This window comes from Macrobrachium nipponense, chromosome 31 (assembly GCF_015104395.2).
Source record: "Macrobrachium nipponense isolate FS-2020 chromosome 31, ASM1510439v2, whole genome shotgun sequence".
Lineage (NCBI taxonomy): Eukaryota > Metazoa > Arthropoda > Malacostraca > Decapoda > Palaemonidae > Macrobrachium > Macrobrachium nipponense.
This window is the reverse complement of record NC_061093.1, coordinates 11,528,114-11,548,864: the sequence shown is the minus strand read 5'-3', so window position 1 is coordinate 11,548,864 and position 20,751 is coordinate 11,528,114. Positions and strand designations below refer to the sequence as shown.

Sequence of the window (20,751 nt, the reverse complement as noted above, 5' to 3'; positions counted from 1 at the left end):
CTTTGGTTATGTACAGTACTCATACTGACAAGCTATTAAGACGAAGTAATGATTGCTCTGGAACAACCGAACTAAGTCCACAGCATAGTTCGTAACTGACTCGGGCGCTCTGACAGCTGCCCCGACTGACTGGTCGGAATCGGTAGGTAGAGGCAAGTTGTCCAAGCATCCGGGTAAGTCACGTGACCTTCGCCCTTTAAAGAGTTATGCTGAGAGACCAAACAAATAATATATTTGTTAGTCACCGATGCCGGACGGCGTGGTGATGATTCTCTTAATGTATAAGCTCAAAAGGCGAAAGTCAATTGCCTTCAAAAGACCGAGGTCCCTGATGGCAAGAAAATCTCATAGACGTTGAATCTCAGCTTAAGGAGAAACAACACTATGTGACGTTGAAGACGAAGGTAGGCAATGAATGCAACCTACGTCTTTCCAGTTGAATCGAGAGAAGGAATCTCAAGATTCTAAACCTGTGCTTACAAATGACTGAAAACGCTAACCGCCATTTCATTGCTGTCCGGTGTGCAATGAAAGCGGGGCGTTCTTCAGTAATGAAACACAGGGGAGAGCCGCCTGAAGAACTGCTTCTCATGGGCTGAACGTTTGGAGTGTAGAGCTGGCAGGTGTGGGAGTAGGCGATGTCTTTCAATACATCTGCTAATCCGGGGTGAACAATGAACAATTGCACACCTCCGAATACAAGATATTTTGAGGACAAACTCAGATTCCGCAAAAATCATTCGCATTATCGAGATACGATGCAGCAAGAGACTATTACAGAATTCTGTTACCGTGCGGTAAACAGAAAGATGAGAGTCTAATAGATATCTCTGTTTAAAATTCTCGCAATACCGAAGACGATGAATACTAGCGTCACAGCAGTAGATGGTCATTCATGTATGCGAGAATCCCCGTTAATCAGAGACATAAGTCCGTGATTGTTGGGCAGAGATACGGTTGGTATTCAATCAAAGCAGGTGAGAAAGACATAGCCAACCGTGCATCTCGAAGCGGCAGCTGGTACTGAAATGCCTCGGGCAATTCGATACGCAGTAGCTGTCGCTGACTCGTCATCCTGAGTTGCCAAGTAATCCTTTCCACGAAGGAATGCGTTCAGCTAGAACCACCGAGCATAAAAAGATATGCTCGAGCAATTATATTTATGCGAAACGAATTTCGGTAAATATAAAAGCTTAAATGGTGGTGTTGTGACAACACCATAAGTATGTTATTGTTATAATACAATTAAGTTTGTTCATACTTACCTGGCAGATATATATATAGCTGTATTTTCTGAAGTCCGACAGAATTTAAAAATTCGCGGCACACGCAGTGGGCGGCCAGGTGGTAGTACCCATTCCCACCGTGGGAGGCGGATATCAGGAACTATTCCCATTTTCTATTCATATTTTATCAGTGCCACTGTCTCCTGAGGGGAGGTGGGTGGGCACTTTAATTATATATATCTGCCAGGTAAGTATGAACAAACTTAATTGTATTATAACAATAACATTTTGTTCATGAAACTTACCTGACAGATATATATATAGCTGAATCCCACCTTCGGATGGTGGGAAGAGACAGAATAGGATTTTTTGGGAAACTAAATTAAGTAGATGATATACATCTTGGTTCCTCACCTGTTAGAACATAGCCGACTTCGTGATTACTGTCACCAAAGTCTGCTTCTGCGTTACTAGAGTTGCCAGCGAGGTAGAGACCTGTAATGCTGGTGCGCTCTAGATGATCTGTCAACGGGGGCGTGACCACAATGTGACTAGACCATATGACCATACTTCTGAGGGCACCGAAGCTAAAACCACCACCTGACCTAACCTATCAAAGTTAGTTCCATAACTTCTAGGCTAAAGAAAAGGAACGCGCCTCAAGCGACCAACCCTTCAAAGTTAAAAGCACACCTATCCCTTTTCTATAGGATAGGATTCGTGTTGCTTCCTGCCCCAATAATATACCTACGGAAATGTATGGTCCTAGCGACTTACAGATCTCAAATGTCGTCTTCACATCCCGTCGGGAGTGTGAAGCGAACACAGAGTTGCTTCGCTAAAGCGTGGCACTCAGGATGTTACTGAGTGTCATGCTCTGTTGAATGCTTCCGAGGCCGCGCCCTCACCTCTTGAGCATTCATATTAAGAAAAAATCTCAAATCTTTATGCAAACATAATGAATGAGACCTCTTAAAAGAACTCCTTGGCTATAATGCCAGGGTGTTCTTGGGACATGAACCAGTCTGGTCTTTTACGGAATTCCGCAGATTGTCGGGAGTGTGAAGCGAACACAGAGTTGCTTCGCTAAAGCGTGGCACTCAGGATGTTACTGAGTGTCATGTTCTGTTGAAATGCTTCCGAGGCCGCGCCCCTCACCTCTTGAGCATTCATATTAAGAAAAAATCTCAAATCTTTATGCCAACATAATGAATGAGACCTCTTAAAAGAACTCCTTGGCTATAATGCCAGGGTGTTCTTGGACATGAACCAGTCTGGTCTTTTACGGAGCACCGCAGATTGTCCGTTGACCTTGACTTTCTATAGTTTTATCAAGATAAAACTTGAGAGACCCTACAGGGCACAGGACTCTAATGCCCTTGCCCAATAATTTGTGCCATAAACCCTTTGGTCCTCCAAGCCTTCGGGTCAAGGTTAGACAGGTTTTTCGTTCTTATCAAGAACGGAAGGCTTAGAGGACAGACCGCATTATGTCCTTTAAAGCCAAACCTCTGATGATGGCTAAAAACCTCACTAACCCTCTTTGCCGTGGCTAGAGCGGTTAGAATATTAGCCTTTCTGGTCACGTGTATTAAGTTCGTCAGAAAGGATAGGTTCGAAATGCTTTTGGCATCAGAACTAGACTACGTCTAAGTTCCATGCCGGAACCTTCAATCCAGAGAATTTCAAGATCTCCACAGACCTCAAAGATCGTGAAGCTTTGTTGTTTGACAGAACCGAATCTCTGAGCCTAGAGGCCGTCAACAACATATTTGCATATTCTACAATAGTTAGGACTTCTAGCTTATCTCATACTTCAGACGGAAAGATAGAACCATAAGGAAATTCACAGAGGTCGAGTTGGAGGAATAGTCATTTCCCTTCACTTACTCCAGAAACGGCCTCCTCCGATTGAACACTGAAAATAGGCAGCACTGCTTTGCCTTGGCCAAGAGACTGCCATCTCTTGAAGATCTTATCGCTATGTACCGTTGAAGACGAAGGTAGATATTGAATGCAACCTACGTCTTCACAGAAGAATCGAGAGAAGGATTCTCAAGATTCATAACCTGTGCTTACAAATGACTGAAAACGCTAACCGCTATTTCATTGCTGTCCGGTGAGAAGTCGTAGTTGCAATGAAAGCGGGGCGTTCTTCAGTAATGAAAACACAGGGAAAGCCGCCTGAAGAACTGCTTCTCATGGGCTGAACATTTGGAAGTAGAGCTGTCAGGTCGGAGAGTAGGCGATGTCTTCTGACACATCTCGTAATTCGGTTGAACAATGAACAATTGTACACCTACGAATACGAGATATTTTGAAGACAAACTCAGATGTCTGCAAAATCATTCGCATTATCGCAGTGCGATGCAGCGGGAGACTTGTACAGACTTCTGTTACCGTGCGGTAAACAGAAAGATGAAAGAGTCCAAGAGATATCTCTATTGAAAATTCTCGCAATGTCGAAGGCGATGGAATCTAGCGTCACAGCAGTAGATGGTCCTTCATTATTGCGAGAATCCCCATTAATCAGAGACCTAAGTCCATGATTGTTGGGCAGAGATACGGTTCGGTAGTCAATCAAACCAGGGGAGAGAGAGACATAACTGACCGTGCATCTCGGAGGCCCAGCTGATACTGAGCTGCTGTCAGCAGTGTTGCCACTAGATCCGCATATGAATTCCGTCTGTTTCCGACTGGTGGTAACGAAAACGGCCTTTAAACGGGTAGTTGTGTAAACTTGACTTTCATTTCATGGATAACATGGTATTGTTATGATACAATAAAGTTTTATGCATACTTACCTGGCAGGTATATATATAGCTTATCCTCTTGACGCACTGGCAGAATTTCAAAACTCGCGGCAACCGCTAGTACACTGGTAGTTCAGGTGATGGCCACCCCGCTCCCGTGGCGCTGGTACTTGGAACTATTCCCGTTTTCCTCAGATTTTCTCTGAACCCTGTCTCCTGAGGGGAGGAGGGTGGGAATTTAATTATATATACCTGCCAGGTAAGTATGCATAAAACTTTATTGTATCATAACAATACCATTTTTATGCATGACACTTACCTGGCAGGTATATATATAGCTGATTGACACATTTGGAGGTGGGTCATAGACAGCAACATCGTCATAATTTCAAACAAAATTAACTAAATTTTTAGAACTTATGTATTATGTTCCTTCTACCTGCTTAAGGTAGCTGACTTCTGTAGGTCCTGCCTCTTAGCCTGCTAAACCTTAGTACTCTCAACTAGGACGTGACCTGTTTGTTGAGAAAGCTAACAATAAGGGCCTGACAACTGGACGTGACCAATTTGTTGACAGAAGAACCCTAGCCCTCATTTACACGGGCATTCATGCTAGGAAAGTTAGTCACCTGAACCACACACACATATAATAAACACTAACCAACAGACTGAGCTGGTCTTAACCTTCTCAGACAACCATAAAACACTATAACCTAATTAAAATAAAAACCTAGCATGTTATTAGGTTATGGGGTGGAAACTCCTTTGCCCAGTACTGTACCTGAGGATACATACGGGCCTAACGTTTGACAATTATCAAAAGTTGTCTTCACGTCTCTAAGGTAATGAGAGGCAAACACAGAGTTTTGTCCTCCAATACGTTGAATCTATAATGTCCTTGAGGGCTAAATTTTTCCTGAATGCTAAGGACGTAGCTACTGCTCTCACCTCATGAGCTTTAACTTAATTATACCGAAGCATTCCTCCTGACAAAGCAAATGAGCATCTTTAATGACTTCTCTTACAAAGAAAGCCATTGCGTTTTTAGACATAGGTCTAGTAGGATCTTTAACAGAGCACCACAGAGAACATGAAGTTCCCCCTAATGCTTCTTGTTCTTTCTACGTAATACCGTAAGGCTCTTACTGGCAAAGAACCCTTTCTTGTTCTTGACCTACCAGATCAGCCAGTCCTTCAATCTCAAATGATCTTGGCCATGGATGCGAAGGATTCTCATTCTTTGCTAAGAACTCCTGTTGAAAAGAACAAACTGCTTTGTTGTGCTTCCATCCTATTTGCTTGTCAATAGCTTGCAGCTCGCTAATCCTTTTAGCTGTAGCTAAGGCTACTAAGAAGATAGTTTTCTTCGTTAGCTCTCGCAAAGGCGCACTGCCCATAGGTTCGAACTTATCCGTCTCCAAGAATTTGAGACGACATCCAAATTCCAAGAAGGGGTTCTGCACCGTCGATCCTTCTTTGTATCAAACGATCTGAGGAGATCTCTAAGATCTGCGTCATTGGAAAGGTTAAAACCTCTGTGTCTAACACTGCAGACAACATACACTTATAGCCTCTAATCGTCTGATTAGCCAAACCTAGTCTTTCTTCAGGTATAGCAGGAAATCTGCAATCTGTGTCACAGAGGTACTGGATGAAGAAATCTTCCGATTCTTACACCATTTACGGAAGTTCTCCCACTTCGACTGGTACACTTTGATAGTCGATGGCCTTCGTGCTCTTGCAACTGCCTTCGCTGCTTCTCTAGAAAACCCCCTCGCTCTGACAAGTCTTTCGATAGTCTGAACGCAGTCAGACCCAGAGCGAGGGTGTTCTTGTGGAACCTGTCGAAGTGGGTTGTTTGAGAAGATCTTACTCTCGTGGGTAGACTTCTCGGAGAATCTACTGTCCATTCCAGTACCTCTGTGAACCACTGTTGGGCGCGGCAGTATGGGGCTATCAGGGTCAGCCTTGTTCCTCGACTTTCCCTGAATTTTTTTTCATTACCTTTCCTAAAATCTTGAACGGGGGAAAAGCGTACGCATCTAGACCCGTCCAAATCTAGTAGAAGGCATCGACTGTGACTGCAAGAGGGTCCGGGATTTGGAGAACAATGTTCGGTAACCTCTTCGTCGCTGCGGTAGCGAAAAGATCCACTACTGGAGTGCCCCAGAGCTTCCACAGTCTCTGGCATACTTGAAGATGCAACATCCACTCCGTGGAAAGCACTTGTCCGTCCCTGCTCAACAGATCCGCCTGACGTTCTTCTCTCCCTGAATGAACCTGGTGAGCAGGGTGACGTTTTCTCTCTGCGACCAAAGAAGAAATCTCCTTCGCCAGGTTGCAAAGGGACAACGAGTGGGTTCCTCCTTGTTTCCGTATATGCCAGAGCTGTGGTATTGTCCGCGTTGATCTGCACCACTTTGCCGCTGATCCACGGTCTGAACGCTTTCATAGCCAAGAAGATCGCCATCAGTTCCTTCCTGTTTATGTGCCATGCCTTTTCTTCTTCGCTCCAAAGGCCTGACTCCTCCCGAGGGCCCAGCGTCGCTCCCCAGCCTGCGTCTGACGCGTCGGAAAATAATATCCGGTCTGGGTTCCTCTGCTGGAGTGACGTGCCCTCTGACAACCTCTCCGGAACTAGCCACCACTTTAGTTCCTCCTTTATCTTCGAAGGAATTGGAAACCGGAAGGAATCTGGTTGCGATCTTCTTGGCCAGACTTCGTTCAGAAAGAACTGTAAGGGCCTCATGTGAAGTCTCCCTAGTGAAATGAACCGCTCTAACGAAGAGAGTGTCCCCAGCAGGCTCATCCACTCTCTCGCTGAGCATTGGTCTTTCAATAGAATTCTTGCACTTTCCGTATACACATGGTCGCCTTTCGGTGACGGAAAAGCCCGAAAAGTCACTGAGGATATCAGAATCCCCAAATAAACTAGTTCTGAGAGGGGATCAATCGTGACTTTTCCAGGTTCACCCATCAGACCCAGTTGCTGAGTTAATTGCCAATGTTACGTCCGTGTCCTCCAGACATTGCTGTTTGATTGTCGCTCTTATGAGCAATCGGTCGAGGTAGAGAGAGACTCTGACTCCTGCCAGATGAAGCCACTTCGCCACATTCGACATCATTCTTGTAAAAATTTGAGGAGCCGTGCACAGCCCGAAACACAGGCTTTGAATTGATAAATCCTTCCCTGGATCACGAATCTCAAATATTTCCTGGACCTTGGATGAATTGGAATATGGAAGTACGCATCCTGAAGGTCCAGTGTTACCATCCAGTCCCCTGGTCGTACCGCTGCCAGTACTGAATCGTTCGTCTCCATCGTAAACTGGTCTTTCCTACGAACAAGTTTAGCTGGCTTACGTCCAGTACCGGCCTCCAAACCTCCTGATGATTTCGTACTAGAAAACAGACGGTTTGTAAAACCCTGGGGATTCGTGATCCAGAACCGGTTCTATTGCCCCCTTTTCTATCATGGTGACGACCTGATGCCAAAGAGCCTCTCTCTTCTCTAAATCGATGTAATGAGCCCCTAGGGCTCGTCGGAGCTGTAGCGAGAGGTGGTTTCTTGAGAAAGGGAATCTTGTACCCTTCCTTCGCTACCTTTACGGACCAAGGATCCGCTCCTTTGCTTTGCCAGACTTCCCAGAAGTCTAAAAGTCTGGCCCCCACACAAGTCTGGAGGACTTCTGACTCATTGTTTGGTTGAAGTTTTGGGGCCCCTCTTTTGGTTGGAAAACTCTTTTCCCTCTAAATGCTGGTCGAGCGAAAGTCCTACCCCGAAAGGGCTGCTGTGCTGTCTTCGTATCCTTCGTAGTCTTATTCATGACCTTAGAAGGTAAATACTTCCTTACAGATGACGTGAGAAGATCTTGAGTCGCCTTCTGAGTGAGGGAGAGGATATGTCCTTAATGATCTCTTGAGGGAAGAGCTGTCCTGACAGAGGAGAGAACATCAACTCCGACTTTTGCGCGTTCGACACTCCTTTAGCAGCGAACGAGCATAAGAGATGTCTTTTCTTCAAGACGCCTGCTGTAAAAATTGAAGCCAATTCATTAGCTCCATCTCTCAAGGCTTTATCCATACAGGACACAATACTTCTCGACAACTCGGATACTGACGACTCTTCCATCTCCGAAGTCCGAGCCAGGGCCCCCAACGACCAGTCACAAGAAAATTAAAACACCTCAAAGGTCCTAAAGATACCTTTGAGTAAATGGTCGAACTCCGACGAAGTCCACCACACTTTGGCTGAATGCAAAGCATGTCTACGGGAGCTATCCACTATGTGGAAAAGTCTCCCTGGGAGGAGGCAGGCACTCCAGGCCAAGACTTTCCCCCGTAGCATACCAAACACCAGACTTCGAAGCCAACTTGGCCGGAGGAAATACAAAAGAAGTCTTCCCCGACTCTTTCTTCTCCTTCAACCACTCATTTACGCGTTTGAAGGGCTTTCTTGGCCGAAATGGACAAAGTCATTTTCAAAAACGACGATTTCTTGGCTGTCTTCGTCTTCGAAAATTGCGACAAAGGCGATGGCGGGCCTGAAGGTTGAAAATCTCCTTCAAACAAAGAAAGAAGGCACTCTGTTAGCCTCTTGTAGTCCGAAGAAGGTGCTTCCGTCTTGTCCTCTTCCGCACTCTCCGCAAACTTCCGCAATTCGCCGCCTGCGAAGAAATATCTTGAAACCAATGATCCTGCTGACTCTCCAATTCAGAGTCCCTTATGCAGCTCCTGTTAGAAAGCGACACTGACTCCCTATACTCCTCTCTTCCTTGTCGAGACAATGTTTTGACTTGCTGCCGCCCTGCGTCCTGCGTCCTCCTGAACGTATGCGTCCACCATGCGTCCATCACTTCTCCTCTTGCGTCCTGCGTCCTGCACTTCGTCCTTCTTAAGGGACGCACTGCGTCCTGGATCGCGTTGTACGTCCTGCGTCCTCTTGGAGGACTTAACCGGGAGAGACGAGTCCTTACGTCTAGCCGAAGGTTGTTCGGGCTTCTCCCATGATTGAACAATCACTGCCAATCTCTGCTGCATGTCCCGCAGCACCTCCTTCGTTTCCGCCTCCTTACGAGACTCCTGATGATGAGGAGATCGAGGACGCACCGGGCTAACACGAAGCGGTGAGCGAACTTCCCAACTGACGTGAAACCCTCTTCCTTTTGATAGGGATCATACTCTTCATCCTCCGATGAAAAAATCTCAGGGCTACTCCACCCTTCTTGGTCGAAAAGCCCTTTCCTCCTGTGAGAGACGGAAAGTATGACCTCTTGAGAGGGACGCGATACTTCCGCGAACCGCCTACTCCTTCCCGAGGCTGAACTATCCGAAGAATAACGGCACTTCCCAGTATCGCCTTTTCTATGGCGTACTGCAGCAGCCTGGGACGTACCAACAGGACTGCCTGAAGGGACGACTGATCGCAAGTCAACCCCTCTCGCCCCCTTTCGACTGTCGACATGCCTTCTCCCTTGGGTCTGGGAGCTTGACAGAGGTCTAGGTCTAGGAGTACGAGAGAGACGATCAGGCGCCCCTCCCCCACAACACTGTCACCAAACACTTCCACTTTGTCTGTTAAACGTTTAATTTGGTCTCCCATGGACGCAAGGGCAGCGAACACTTTCACTATTTGTGGATCAGTAGTATCCTCAGATACAGCAACTGGAGCAGGAGCAACCTGGGGGGAAGGATGCTACATCTACTGTGAATGAGCTGGAGAAGACACATGCAAAGATTCATCCAAAGGTTACTCGAAGATCCCGATCTTTCACTCCTAGATACAGATCTTCTAACCCGATCTTTTTCTAATCTCTCCACATACTTCATAAGAGCCTTCCACTCTTTCTCATTCAGACACTGACATTCATTGCACCTATGTCCACGTACATACAAACTCCCGACACTTCTTACAAATAGTATGTGGATCTACCGATGATTTCGGCAGTCTCACCTTACACCCTTCTTTCACACAAACTCTAAACATACTTCCTGAATCAGACATACTAAACAAGGTCCAAACAAATGCGATTGCCACTCTAACTTCGTGAATACGATACCAATATCCAAAAAAGTCAGATAACGAGCAGGAAATTCTAACAGAGAACCAACAACGATGTTGCCGGTTCGGCTGGCAGAGAAAATCTGAGGAAAACAGGAATAGTTCCAAGTACCAGCGCCACGGGAGCGGGGTGGGGGGGCCATCACCTGAACTACCAGTGTACTAGCGGTTGCCGCGAGTTTTTGAAATTCTGCCAGTGCGTCAAGAGGATAAGCTATATATATTACCTGCCAGGTAAGTGTCATGCAATAAAATAAAGATGTAATTTTCATCATTAACATTCATCACTCTAACGAAAGATGATTTTATATTTTTATATATATTTTTTTAACAAAATACATTAGAAAAATATATATATATATATAATCTATATATATATATATATATATATAATATTAATATATATATATATATCTATATATATATATACAAACAACAGTTATATTGAACGAGATAAAAATGTTGACATAACAAAATAGATACAGCACATAACACATCTTTAGCATGAAATATTTCAAACAATTCTTAAGTATAGCCTATCAGGCTACCAGATTCTAAACAATAATAAATATTTGGAGCATTATAATGTAAGGTCAACATATAATAATAAAATTAGTGATTGAAATAACAGAATAGATATACTGTAACAAAAATAAAATTTTCTTGGCAAAGGTATTTATTTCAAATGTCTCCCAATTATTACTTACTAAAAAATGCTAATATTAACGGCAAAAAGAAAAACTTTTCAAATACTGATTACTGATCCTAAAGTATGTCTTCCTGTTCTTCCTCAACATTCTCATGTTGTTCTGGGCTTCTTTGTTACTACCTTAATCATCTTCGCAGTAGGTTCGATTTGCACACAGCCACCCTCTCTCTTACGGTTTCTGACACAATTGCTAAAGCTTCTTGGTTGAGGTGGAAAGCCTGTTTCTAGTTTTGGTTTTTATCAAATTCATCTTCGAAAATATTCTTTCGGCATCTGCATTTGACGTGGGTAGGGAAACAATATTCAGAGTAAACGTAGGCAAGAGTTTGAATTCTGGTTGACCATTTTCATTCTTTACATTTGCAAGATAAAAGGAAAAATGCCTCCGCATTATTTGATGCTTTTGTATCCTCTGGGATGTCTACATTAGGTATACATCTCCATTCATAATCCAATTTCTGAACATCACCTGAATATATTAGTGGGACCTCCATGACAAACTTGGACAGTGTTAGCATACTTAGTAGGGCGTCATTTCTTATACAATTTGCGACAGATAGTGTACTGCATAACTACAGCCATTTCGAGTTTAAAGAAAATCTCTCCTTTATTTGAACACAAGCTGTTACCATGAACTGTCGACACCTGCTTTCAATATCAGCAATCATTGTCTCATTTGCAGCTATATTCGGTTCTTAGACTGATTTGTGAATATTAGCACCTAAGAACACTTGATTCATGGGGAATAAATAAAGTTTGTTTCATCACTAGGGTCAATAACATTGAGCTGACTATCAGTAACTTTACTAGGCATATAATCAAACCTTAAAATATCTGAGTACAAATCCTAGCTTATTGAAAATTGTTAAAAATATGGCATATAAAATCTAAAAATTGAAAATATAAGCCAAAAATAGTCTTTGCAAGGCATATATATTGATTGTGAAGATGTCAATCTGTCTTCTAAATGCTTATTTGAGAAATACAAGGTGAGTGGTCGCCATTGCTCCAGTACACATTTTCTTGGAAGTGTCTTTGCTGCGTTTGAGGCACAAAGGTGAATTGAGTGACAGGCGCATTTAAAAATTGTGATACCTGGTGCTCCTTTCTTCAATCTACTAATTAATGAATTATGTTGGCCCATAATGTTACTGGCGCCATGTGTCGCAAATCCAATCAAATTTTGTATTGGGATTTCATGTCCTGAAAGCAAGTTCATAATCAAATAAAAGAGATGTCGTCCTGTCGATCCCTCATCTTATGGGACGACCCCTCCTCTTATGGCTAGACTGTATGAATGGGGCATTAGAGCTTAAACAAAGGTTAGCTAATTCTATACATATAATATCTATATTATTGTTAAAATTATAAGGAAATTATTTCGGACAATTCATTACAGAAATACATGATCTCTATGATATTCAAATTAATCCATAGTTTTTAACAAAGGCAGGTTATGGAAGACCCTGCTAATTCAAATTGGGTTTAACTTGATACAGAAATGCAAGTTTTAAAGGGCTATGCGCTTTCAGCATCAAAGTTATTAGATAACATTAAGATTCATTAGTACTCAGACAATAGCTGCAGCAAATACAATTGTAACAAATGGTAATGGTACGTTATTAGGTACCAACCACACATAATGTGGGATAAGTCAAGGCAAATACGGTATAGACTCGCGTGTAACAAGAGAGGTCTTAAACGGATAATTTTTCCGACCAGAGTCTGGTTCCGACAACCAACACAAGTATCAGCCAAAACTTCTAAATTAGTTACCATTTTCATACTTTATTTTGTTATTTTTAGTTGTAAATACAATTCAGTTCAACAGATATTGAAACATACATTTTATATCATAAAAATAAAAAGATATAAAAACAAAAATATATTTGTTTAGCCTTGATAACTATGCGGAAATTTTTTCCGTTCCAGACAGAGTAAGACGGAAATCGGAAAATGAAATGATGGTGCTCGCACCGTGGATTTATTTTTCCGTCATAACCTCAGGAATTCCGCATTTTGGCAACGCTGGCTGTCAGGCAGTTCAATACGCAGTAGTTGAGCCTGAGCTCTCGCCGACTCGTCATCCTGAGTTGCCATGTAATCCATTATTCCATGAAGGAATGCGTTCGGCTAGAACTACCGAGCATAAGAGATATGCTCGAGCAATTATATTTAGGCGAAACGAATTTCGGTAAATATAAAAGTTGAAATGGTGTTGTCGTGACAAAACCATAAGTATATAAAATTGAAACTGAAAACTCCTGGGAGGGAGGTTGCATGCAACCCCGAGTTGCAGTTCAATTAGAATACTTCTCATCTAAGTCGCAATCCGTAGATAAACTAGGATATGCGCCTACCCCTCGGACAATTCAACTGCTTAGTAGAATCATGTCGCGAGGTTAATATACGTAGTATATTTGTAGGATTCTGAACAACGATCTCCATCCTAAATTCTTTCCTTCAAGAAAACAAAATAAGGATTGGAGATCGACCACCTTCGATCTCTATCAAAGAGTGAAGGAGAAGTCTTCCTCGAAGGAAAGCTTCAATGGTGAACAGAATACTAAGACGATAGTTCAAGCCAAACTGGATATTCCCGTCCGATCTTCTCTATTCCAGGTTGGTCGCCTACTGTAAGATAGTTTCTTTCAGCAGCAGTCTTCTTCCCAATGCTAGAAATTCCAGGAATTCGAGCATAGGCGAGGTTCCCGATTATCATGTAACATCGGGGATTCTCGTCTCGCTCACTTTAGACCTGTGGTCTCGCCTAAGTGTTTGGAGATCGTAAAAAACTCGAACACACTGAATGCGCTAGAAATTCCTTAGAATTCTAAGCAGTCTGCGAAACCCCAACCGAATTCGTCAAACGATATCGGCTGGTGGTCCTCTCGATTCCCGTAGAAATCGAGAATGGGGCAGGATCCCTCCTCAACGACCGGGGCTTACGTCAGGTAGGACCCGAAGGTCCCCCCGGTAGCGCAGTCCCGAACGTGGGATCCTACAGAGAAATCTCTGTAGGATCCCTCCCTTTCCCTCGTAGCCGTAAGGAGAGAGGGAATGGGGGAGGAATTGGATACTCGCTCGCCTTCCCAGTGTGGAACTAGCAGTTGGAGAAGAATAGGAGCAGCCATCGCCTTGCGGCGATGGTCTCTCAGAGTCTGGGAAAACGTATCGTCAGGAGAACACGTTTTCCCGCGGAGGGTTACGAACTCTCACTGTAGGTAAGGGTCTGCCGCCACTGTGAACGTCGTCTGGGTGGGCTGATCGACACCTGACAGGGGAGAGCCGATACCGTCCTCCGGACTCATTCCAGTCCTCGTCGAGGTCGAAACTCTCAGGAGGACCGAAGGAGTATTTAAAATCGGAAGGAGTTATTTAAATTTACGGGTGTCCGAAGACACGTAGAAACGCCGCTGCTCGCAGATAGAGGAGGTGGAAGTAGTGCTCGATCGACCGGCCAGAACTGAGCGAGCCTTCTTGTCCGGAGACGAGAGACTCTGGTTCGAGACAGAATCGGCAAGCTCCGATCGCGGCAGACCCACCGTCGGTTTGGGTTCCCTCTCGGGCCCCAAAACGACTCGAGCAGAGACGTGGGCTCTGCTGGTGGGAGCGGCAATCCTTCCGCAAGGTCATTATGCTGACGAATCAGCTTAATGACTTCTGCAATTTCCTCTGTATCTCGGGAGTAACCGCGTCTTGCGGAGTAGGACCGTCCAGTCCTTCCAACAAGAACAGATCCCGAGATACTCCTCCTTCCGAAGGAGGAATAGTGGCAGACCCCTGACGGTCGCCTCCAGCTACTTGCACGTATGTCCTGGTCGGTCCTAGAACCGTGCCTGGTCCATACGGCGTCATAGCGGGATCGCGAGCGGCGCACCTCTCGCGATCATTCATAGGTACCTCGCTCCTCCCGGTGTAGCCCGAGGAGGTTGAAGGTACAGGAGAGGCAGACCTGACGCCCCCCCCTAGCTCGCTGGCAGGACCAGCGTGCTTGGAGGGCTGCTGCTGATCGTCAACCCGCGGTGGCGATCGAGCAGCAGGCCTAGCCTTGCCGCTCGCCTGGGGCGAGAGGCTCGGCTGAGAACGTCGACGCTGATCTCTAGCGTCAGGCGAGCTGTTGCTGGTTTACCATCTTCGCCCGGTCCCGATGGGAGCGGCGTCAGGTGACCTGCTAGGTTCGCTGTCGCGGTGAGACCGGCGAGCGTCCTCTGGCGCGTCGAGCCGCTGGTACCAGCCGTGGCTGGTACCGACGGGCCGCGGGGAAGGGGGACCCCTTCCTCGCCTCAACTCGTGGTGGTCAGCGACCGTCACGTCAACCCGAGCAGCCAGCTGGTCGCTGCGAGAGCGTCCACTGGCCTGACGAGAGTCGTCTGCACGACTCTCGCCAGTCTTCTGCTCCGCGCTTCGGTCTTGACGGCGAGCGAGCTCGGGTGTCAAGACTTTGGCTGGACGGTCTCCCGCGGGGGGGGAGACCGTCCACTCGGTACTTCTCGCTAACGAGAAGCCGAGGCGGATCCTGGTTTAGCGGCAGAACCGCTAGAACCAGGCGAGGAAGTGCCAGCCGAAGCTGGTACTCCTCTGGTCCCCGTCTTCTTCTCCTTGGTAGAAGAAAAGACGGGCCCTGTTCCCGAGGGAGCAGGAGGACCAGCAGAAGAGCTCCCCGAATCGCCGGAGCGAGACGGGCCCTTAGAAGGTCCCGAAGGAGCCTTCTTAGGGGGGAAAACCCGGGTTACCAGCTGGTCGCTGCAAGAGCGGCCGCTGGCCTGGCAAGAGTCACCTGAGCGTCTCTCACCAGCCTTCTGCTCCGTGCCGCGTCTTGGCGCCGAGCGAACTCTGGCGCCGAAACTTGGCTGCACGGTCTCCCGAGGGAGAACGTACACTCGGGATCTCTCGCGAGCGAGAGACCGAGCCGGAACCTGGCGTAGCGGCATCGCCGCTAGCACCAGGCGAGGAAGTACCAGAGCTAACCGATACTCCTCTGGTCCACGTCTATCTCTTCCTTACGGAAGGGGAGACGGGCCCCGCTCCCCGAGGAGGCAGGAGGACCAGCAGAAGGACCCCCCCCCACCCCCCGTCCCACGAGGTGGGACGGGCCCTTAGAAGTTCCCGAAGGAGACTTCTTAGGGGGGAAGGCAGCCTTCTTCTTCTTCGGCTTATGTGCCTTAGAAGTCGAAGGGGAAGAGGCAGCAGCAGACGATGAAGACGAAGATGACCGCTTCCTCTTCTCCTCTTCCTCGTCAGCTCACGCAGGACAGTCGTCAGGTCCTCCATCCAGGCCGGAGCCGGGGCTATTGCCGAAGCAACACGGCCCGACTGCACCTGTCCGGAAGGACCTGGGACTGGGGAAGACACACCGTGGGCAGGACCAGCATGGACAGGCACAGGAACCAGGAGCGACAGGAAACAGCAACCAGCTCAGGAGCGGCAGGGAAACAGCGGTAGCGGTAGACCCAGAAGGGACAGCCAAGCCAACAGCGGGAATCACATCAGCGGCAGGTACGGCAGGCCCAGCGATCGCCTCGTAGAATCATCGGCGCAGCCAGCGGAAGCCTGGGGGCTCCTTGGCGCCGGTCCCCGGGGCGAGCTGCATGGAACAGCGGGACAAGTCTGGGGCAGGCAACACCGAAGAAAAACAGGCGGCGGCGGCAACCCCACCTCGGTACGGCTGCGGCCCTAGTAGCGGCAGACGGCGTCATCGACACAGCATGGGGAGTGTAGACCAGGAGGGGGAGGAGCAGCATAAGCGAGGCCGTGGTAGTAGTGGAGACCGCCCAGACCTCGCTAGACGCTGCAGCAGCCCGTGGATGCTAGGCACGCCCTGCCTCCGCGGGTGGTCCATACCTGTCCAAGGTCGTCTCCCACGGATGTAGCACCTGCGGTAACATAGATAGATTAGTAAGAGGGGTTCCCTCACGCACGGGGGGAAGACATGCCCCACCCCGAACGCAAGGAAGACCCCAAATACAAAATACAACGAAGAAGCTGAGCGGGGGCAGGAAGGAAGACGAAGAATCGGATACCAAGGGAGTCGCGGGAGAGCTTTCCGACGACTTCCTGGCAGGACCATTCGCGTGCCCCTACCCCCGCACAGCAGTGAAAAGTAATATGAAAATGAAACAGAATACTGCCCTTGCGATTCACTTCATAGAACTTAAAGGGGAAAAAATCAATTCCCAATAATTCCCGGGTAAGAACAGAAACTTGATCCAAATAATATGATGCTATCAAGAAAAATATATATGAGAATGAAACAGAATACTGCATCTTGCGATTTTCATTTCACATAAAAAAAACGTAAGGATCAATTCCCGGGGTAAGAACGAAAATTGATCCAAATTAAATTTCATGCAAATAAATAAATGAAAATGAAAAGAATATTGCAATTGCGAATCCACTTTCATTGCATTCTATTATACAAAATTAAAAGGCTCGTGCCGAGCGCAACAAACACTCTCGGTAACGAACGCACAGGGCAAACATAATGAAAAGAGTACTTACATTTTTCAATTACACACTTTCGCCCAAAATACATGACTCGGCGCGAGCGCGCCCGCCCTCGGCACCGAGGCATAATTCAAGGGTTCAATTCATGAAAAGAGAGGAAATCGCCGCATCTACGGCGATAACTCCATGTTGGTTCATAATTAAGTAATGAAAATGAAAACAGTGTACTTACAGTTTCATTTTCAAGTCAAACAAACCATTAGTAGAAAACACAATATAAACAAAGCATACGACGATGAAGCGGGCAGAGAGCGATGACGAACACGTCCTTCACACCCGCGGCCGAAAGCAAAAGTGATTTGTTTACCTCCCAGTCGCGCGGCGCGCGACTGTCGGACAAGCAGTTAACTACCGTTCTCCCCTTGTTCGAAGCTTACGACCGTTCCAGCTGCCGCTAGCTACTTCCTATTGTTAAAGGACCGATGGTTTGTATTACGTATCGGAACAATATACACATTATTGGTCTTAATCCACTCCAAATTGCACTTGAACCACGTTGCTGTTCCTTGTTCCTAACCGCTCACTCCACAAACACAGTTACAAGCAGCAGACGACGACAATGTTTATGAGGTGCAAAGCTTTATTCCCTTAATTGTTTACTTTACTCATTATTTAGTTTAACTTTACTTTGTTACTTCAAAATGTTTATTTAATTCATGTCTATTATCCCTTTTTTTGCAACCAAATTACCCAAAAAAATTACAGATATTTCTAAAGTAGATACAATCCAATGTTTCTAACCTTGTCATACATCTGGCTGCCAAAAACCATCGCGGAGCAGACGACGGATTAGTGGATTATAATTTTTTTTTTTGCTAGCACTTTTCATTGATTTAAGTCTGTATTAGTATTTTGATTTTTGTAATAACTGTATGGCAGAAATAAATGTAACCTTTAATGTTTGCATGCTAAGAATGGCAAAATCATCGTTGCCACATTAGTGGAGCTTCACACATGCATTATTATAAACCATTTCCATGAATTCTAGTTGTCATAGTAATGCAATAATGATAAAATTACTTTAATATTTATGTATGTATACTTCCAATACATAGGCTAATTTCACCAATTTCTACGTTTTGTGTAAGTCTTATACCCAGTTTGGAGGGTGAACACAAACCAATTGGCAACAGAGAGAGAGAAGGGAAGGTGAAGGAAGGAAGGAGGACAGGGGTGGCGGTGGAGGGAGAGGGTAGGTGGAGCTTTTTACTGCTGTGTTCGTATCCATTACTGGATAATGGAGTTTTTGTCTCTTGGTAAAAGGGTAAAAGGACAAGTGTCGTTATTCTTTACGATTAGTGATTCACGATACCCTTATAAATTACGGCACTGGTGTAATACACTATAGCACAATCTCGTTCTGATAAGAGTGTTCGTACAAAAAGAAATATTGCCAAAATCGTGCTTGCACTAACTTTCCTCTTTTAACGACTTTCTGGTCATTGCAAATTCGGCCCCATTAATTTCCTATGGTGCGAAAGCAGACAAGAGGCCCAGGGAGCGAAAGCGATTGCACCACACTACAGCGGTAATCCGCCAGTAAAACATCTTCATATATCCAAAAAGTAAATAATAAAGATATATATGCGCATTACAATTATAACAATTACATGAATAGCTGAAAGAGCCCTGGTGTACATGGGTACAAGTGATGTGCGGATTTACCACAGGAAATGGTCAGTTTGTTGACACAAGCGACTCCATAACATCGAGATGGCGTCAATCTTCAAAACTTCTTTAATCGTACCTAAGTAAAAATTTTGGTAGATCTAGGGTACTTATCCGCGGCGGCCTAGACTATGGCAGTTGCGGTTTTTCTATGCAGTTTTACCTGCTGAACAAGAATTTTAAATAATATTTATTCGGACGACTGTAATTAACCCCCCAAGGGCCAGTACTAAACACGGCGAAATACATTGGACGGCCCCCAATCCCTAGTGGATGTCGTATCCGCGGTTACGTTCCTTGCAATCCGTGCGGACTGCTTCTGTAGAAATACCAAAATTTCGAAAGCATTTTGGGGTAGTGTGCACTGCGTTGGCCACACTTTTAATTATGCTCTGTTTAAATCTGAAAATATGGCCTTAATTTCTAACTTTGGAGAAAATACTTAGGTACTTCGAAAGCAGAGTAGAGGTCTTGAGCTCCTGCTACCACCACCAACAACTCATGAATGATGACCATCTCCGGTGTCATGACATGTTGAAGTACTTTTTCGGAGGGTGGCCAGTTGTTTACCCTCCTAGGCTAGGTTACTATAAATTCTTGTTCAGGAGGTAGGTAAAACTAGGTACCTAAGTAGTTAGGCTAGGTAGATCTACCACATCGAGAACTGATTTCCCATGATCTACCCAGGATAGACTGATATAAGCGTTGGTTAATCCTCAGTATGGTAGTTAGGTAGCCTGGATTATAAAAAGGGACAAAAAAATAGTCATCAAACTTACCACCACCAGCGCCTGTGACAATGACGACTCTGCCATCAAACCGTAATTCCCCCATGATTCGAACTTCCGCCAAGTCACTATTAAACACTTGTGCCACAATTCTTAGATCTACCAGTTCTCGTCGAGAAGTGCCACCCGAAGCGTCGTATCGGAGGCAGCGATGGGCAAAGTTCACTTTAGATTCATTCGAGAGCCGCAGAGTCCTGCTGTTGCCAGGGAGAAGACGAGACCTTATCAACATCAACAAAAAGTTACGTTCTGTACAAAATTCATTCAGCTATCTGCTTTCATTCTCTCGCTCTCTCTCTCTTCACTTCGGTCGTTGCGTTGCTTTAGTGAGTCGTTCAGTGTTCATGGTTTTTTATGATATAGATGAATGAAGTTTATAAGGTAATTTTAGGCAATAACTCCGAACGGATTGTATGGAACGTTACCGCGAATACGACAGCCACCAAGGATTGGGGCGTGAAATGCATTTCGCCGTGTTTAGTACTGGCCCCTGGGGGTTAAATACAGTCGACCACCGCCCCCCGCCCCGCCCCTCCCCAAAAATAACCGTAAATTCTTAATATGCAACCTGAATACTGTAGGAAACTGTAATTTCAAAACAAAAACTAGATCTTCCTTTTATACACTTGAACAAGTGTAGGCAATTGCACTTAACTGTCCCGGTGGGATCGTGACAGTATTCATTACACACACACTCTCTCTCTCTCTCTCTCTCTCTCTCTCTCTCTCTCTCTCTCTCTCTCTCTCTCTCTCTCTCTCTCTCTCTCTCTCATGTTTTTCTATCCAGTCACATCTTTATCAAGAAGCTTGAATCTAATATTCTATAACGCATTGTTTCAGTTCTGACAAGAGTTTTTGAGTTTGACCTTGAACTCGAAGGAACACTTGACCTTGGCCAAAAGGATGCTTAAAAGTACTTGTGTGTTATGCTTACATCATGGCACTTAATCGACGTTACAGCAGTTGAACTGCTTTAATGTAATTAGCGACTCAATCTGAGTTCTTAGGAATAACGAAGAACTATACGCAAGTTAGCTAG

At 45.6% G+C, this 20,751-nt stretch overlaps 1 protein-coding gene across 1 annotated transcript in view; it reads right to left on the bottom strand.

The window, feature by feature from the left end:
• LOC135206467 (peroxisomal multifunctional enzyme A-like) overlaps positions 1 to 19,955 on the bottom strand; it is a 72,313-nt gene extending 52,358 nt beyond the window's left edge. The window contains exon 1 of the mRNA XM_064237843.1: positions 19,704 to 19,955. Within this exon, the coding sequence (XP_064093913.1) occupies positions 19,704 to 19,944 (241 nt within the window). The 5' untranslated portion in view covers positions 19,945 to 19,955. The remainder of the gene's footprint in view (positions 1 to 19,703) is intronic.
• Positions 19,956 to 20,751: the final 796 nt, after the last annotated feature.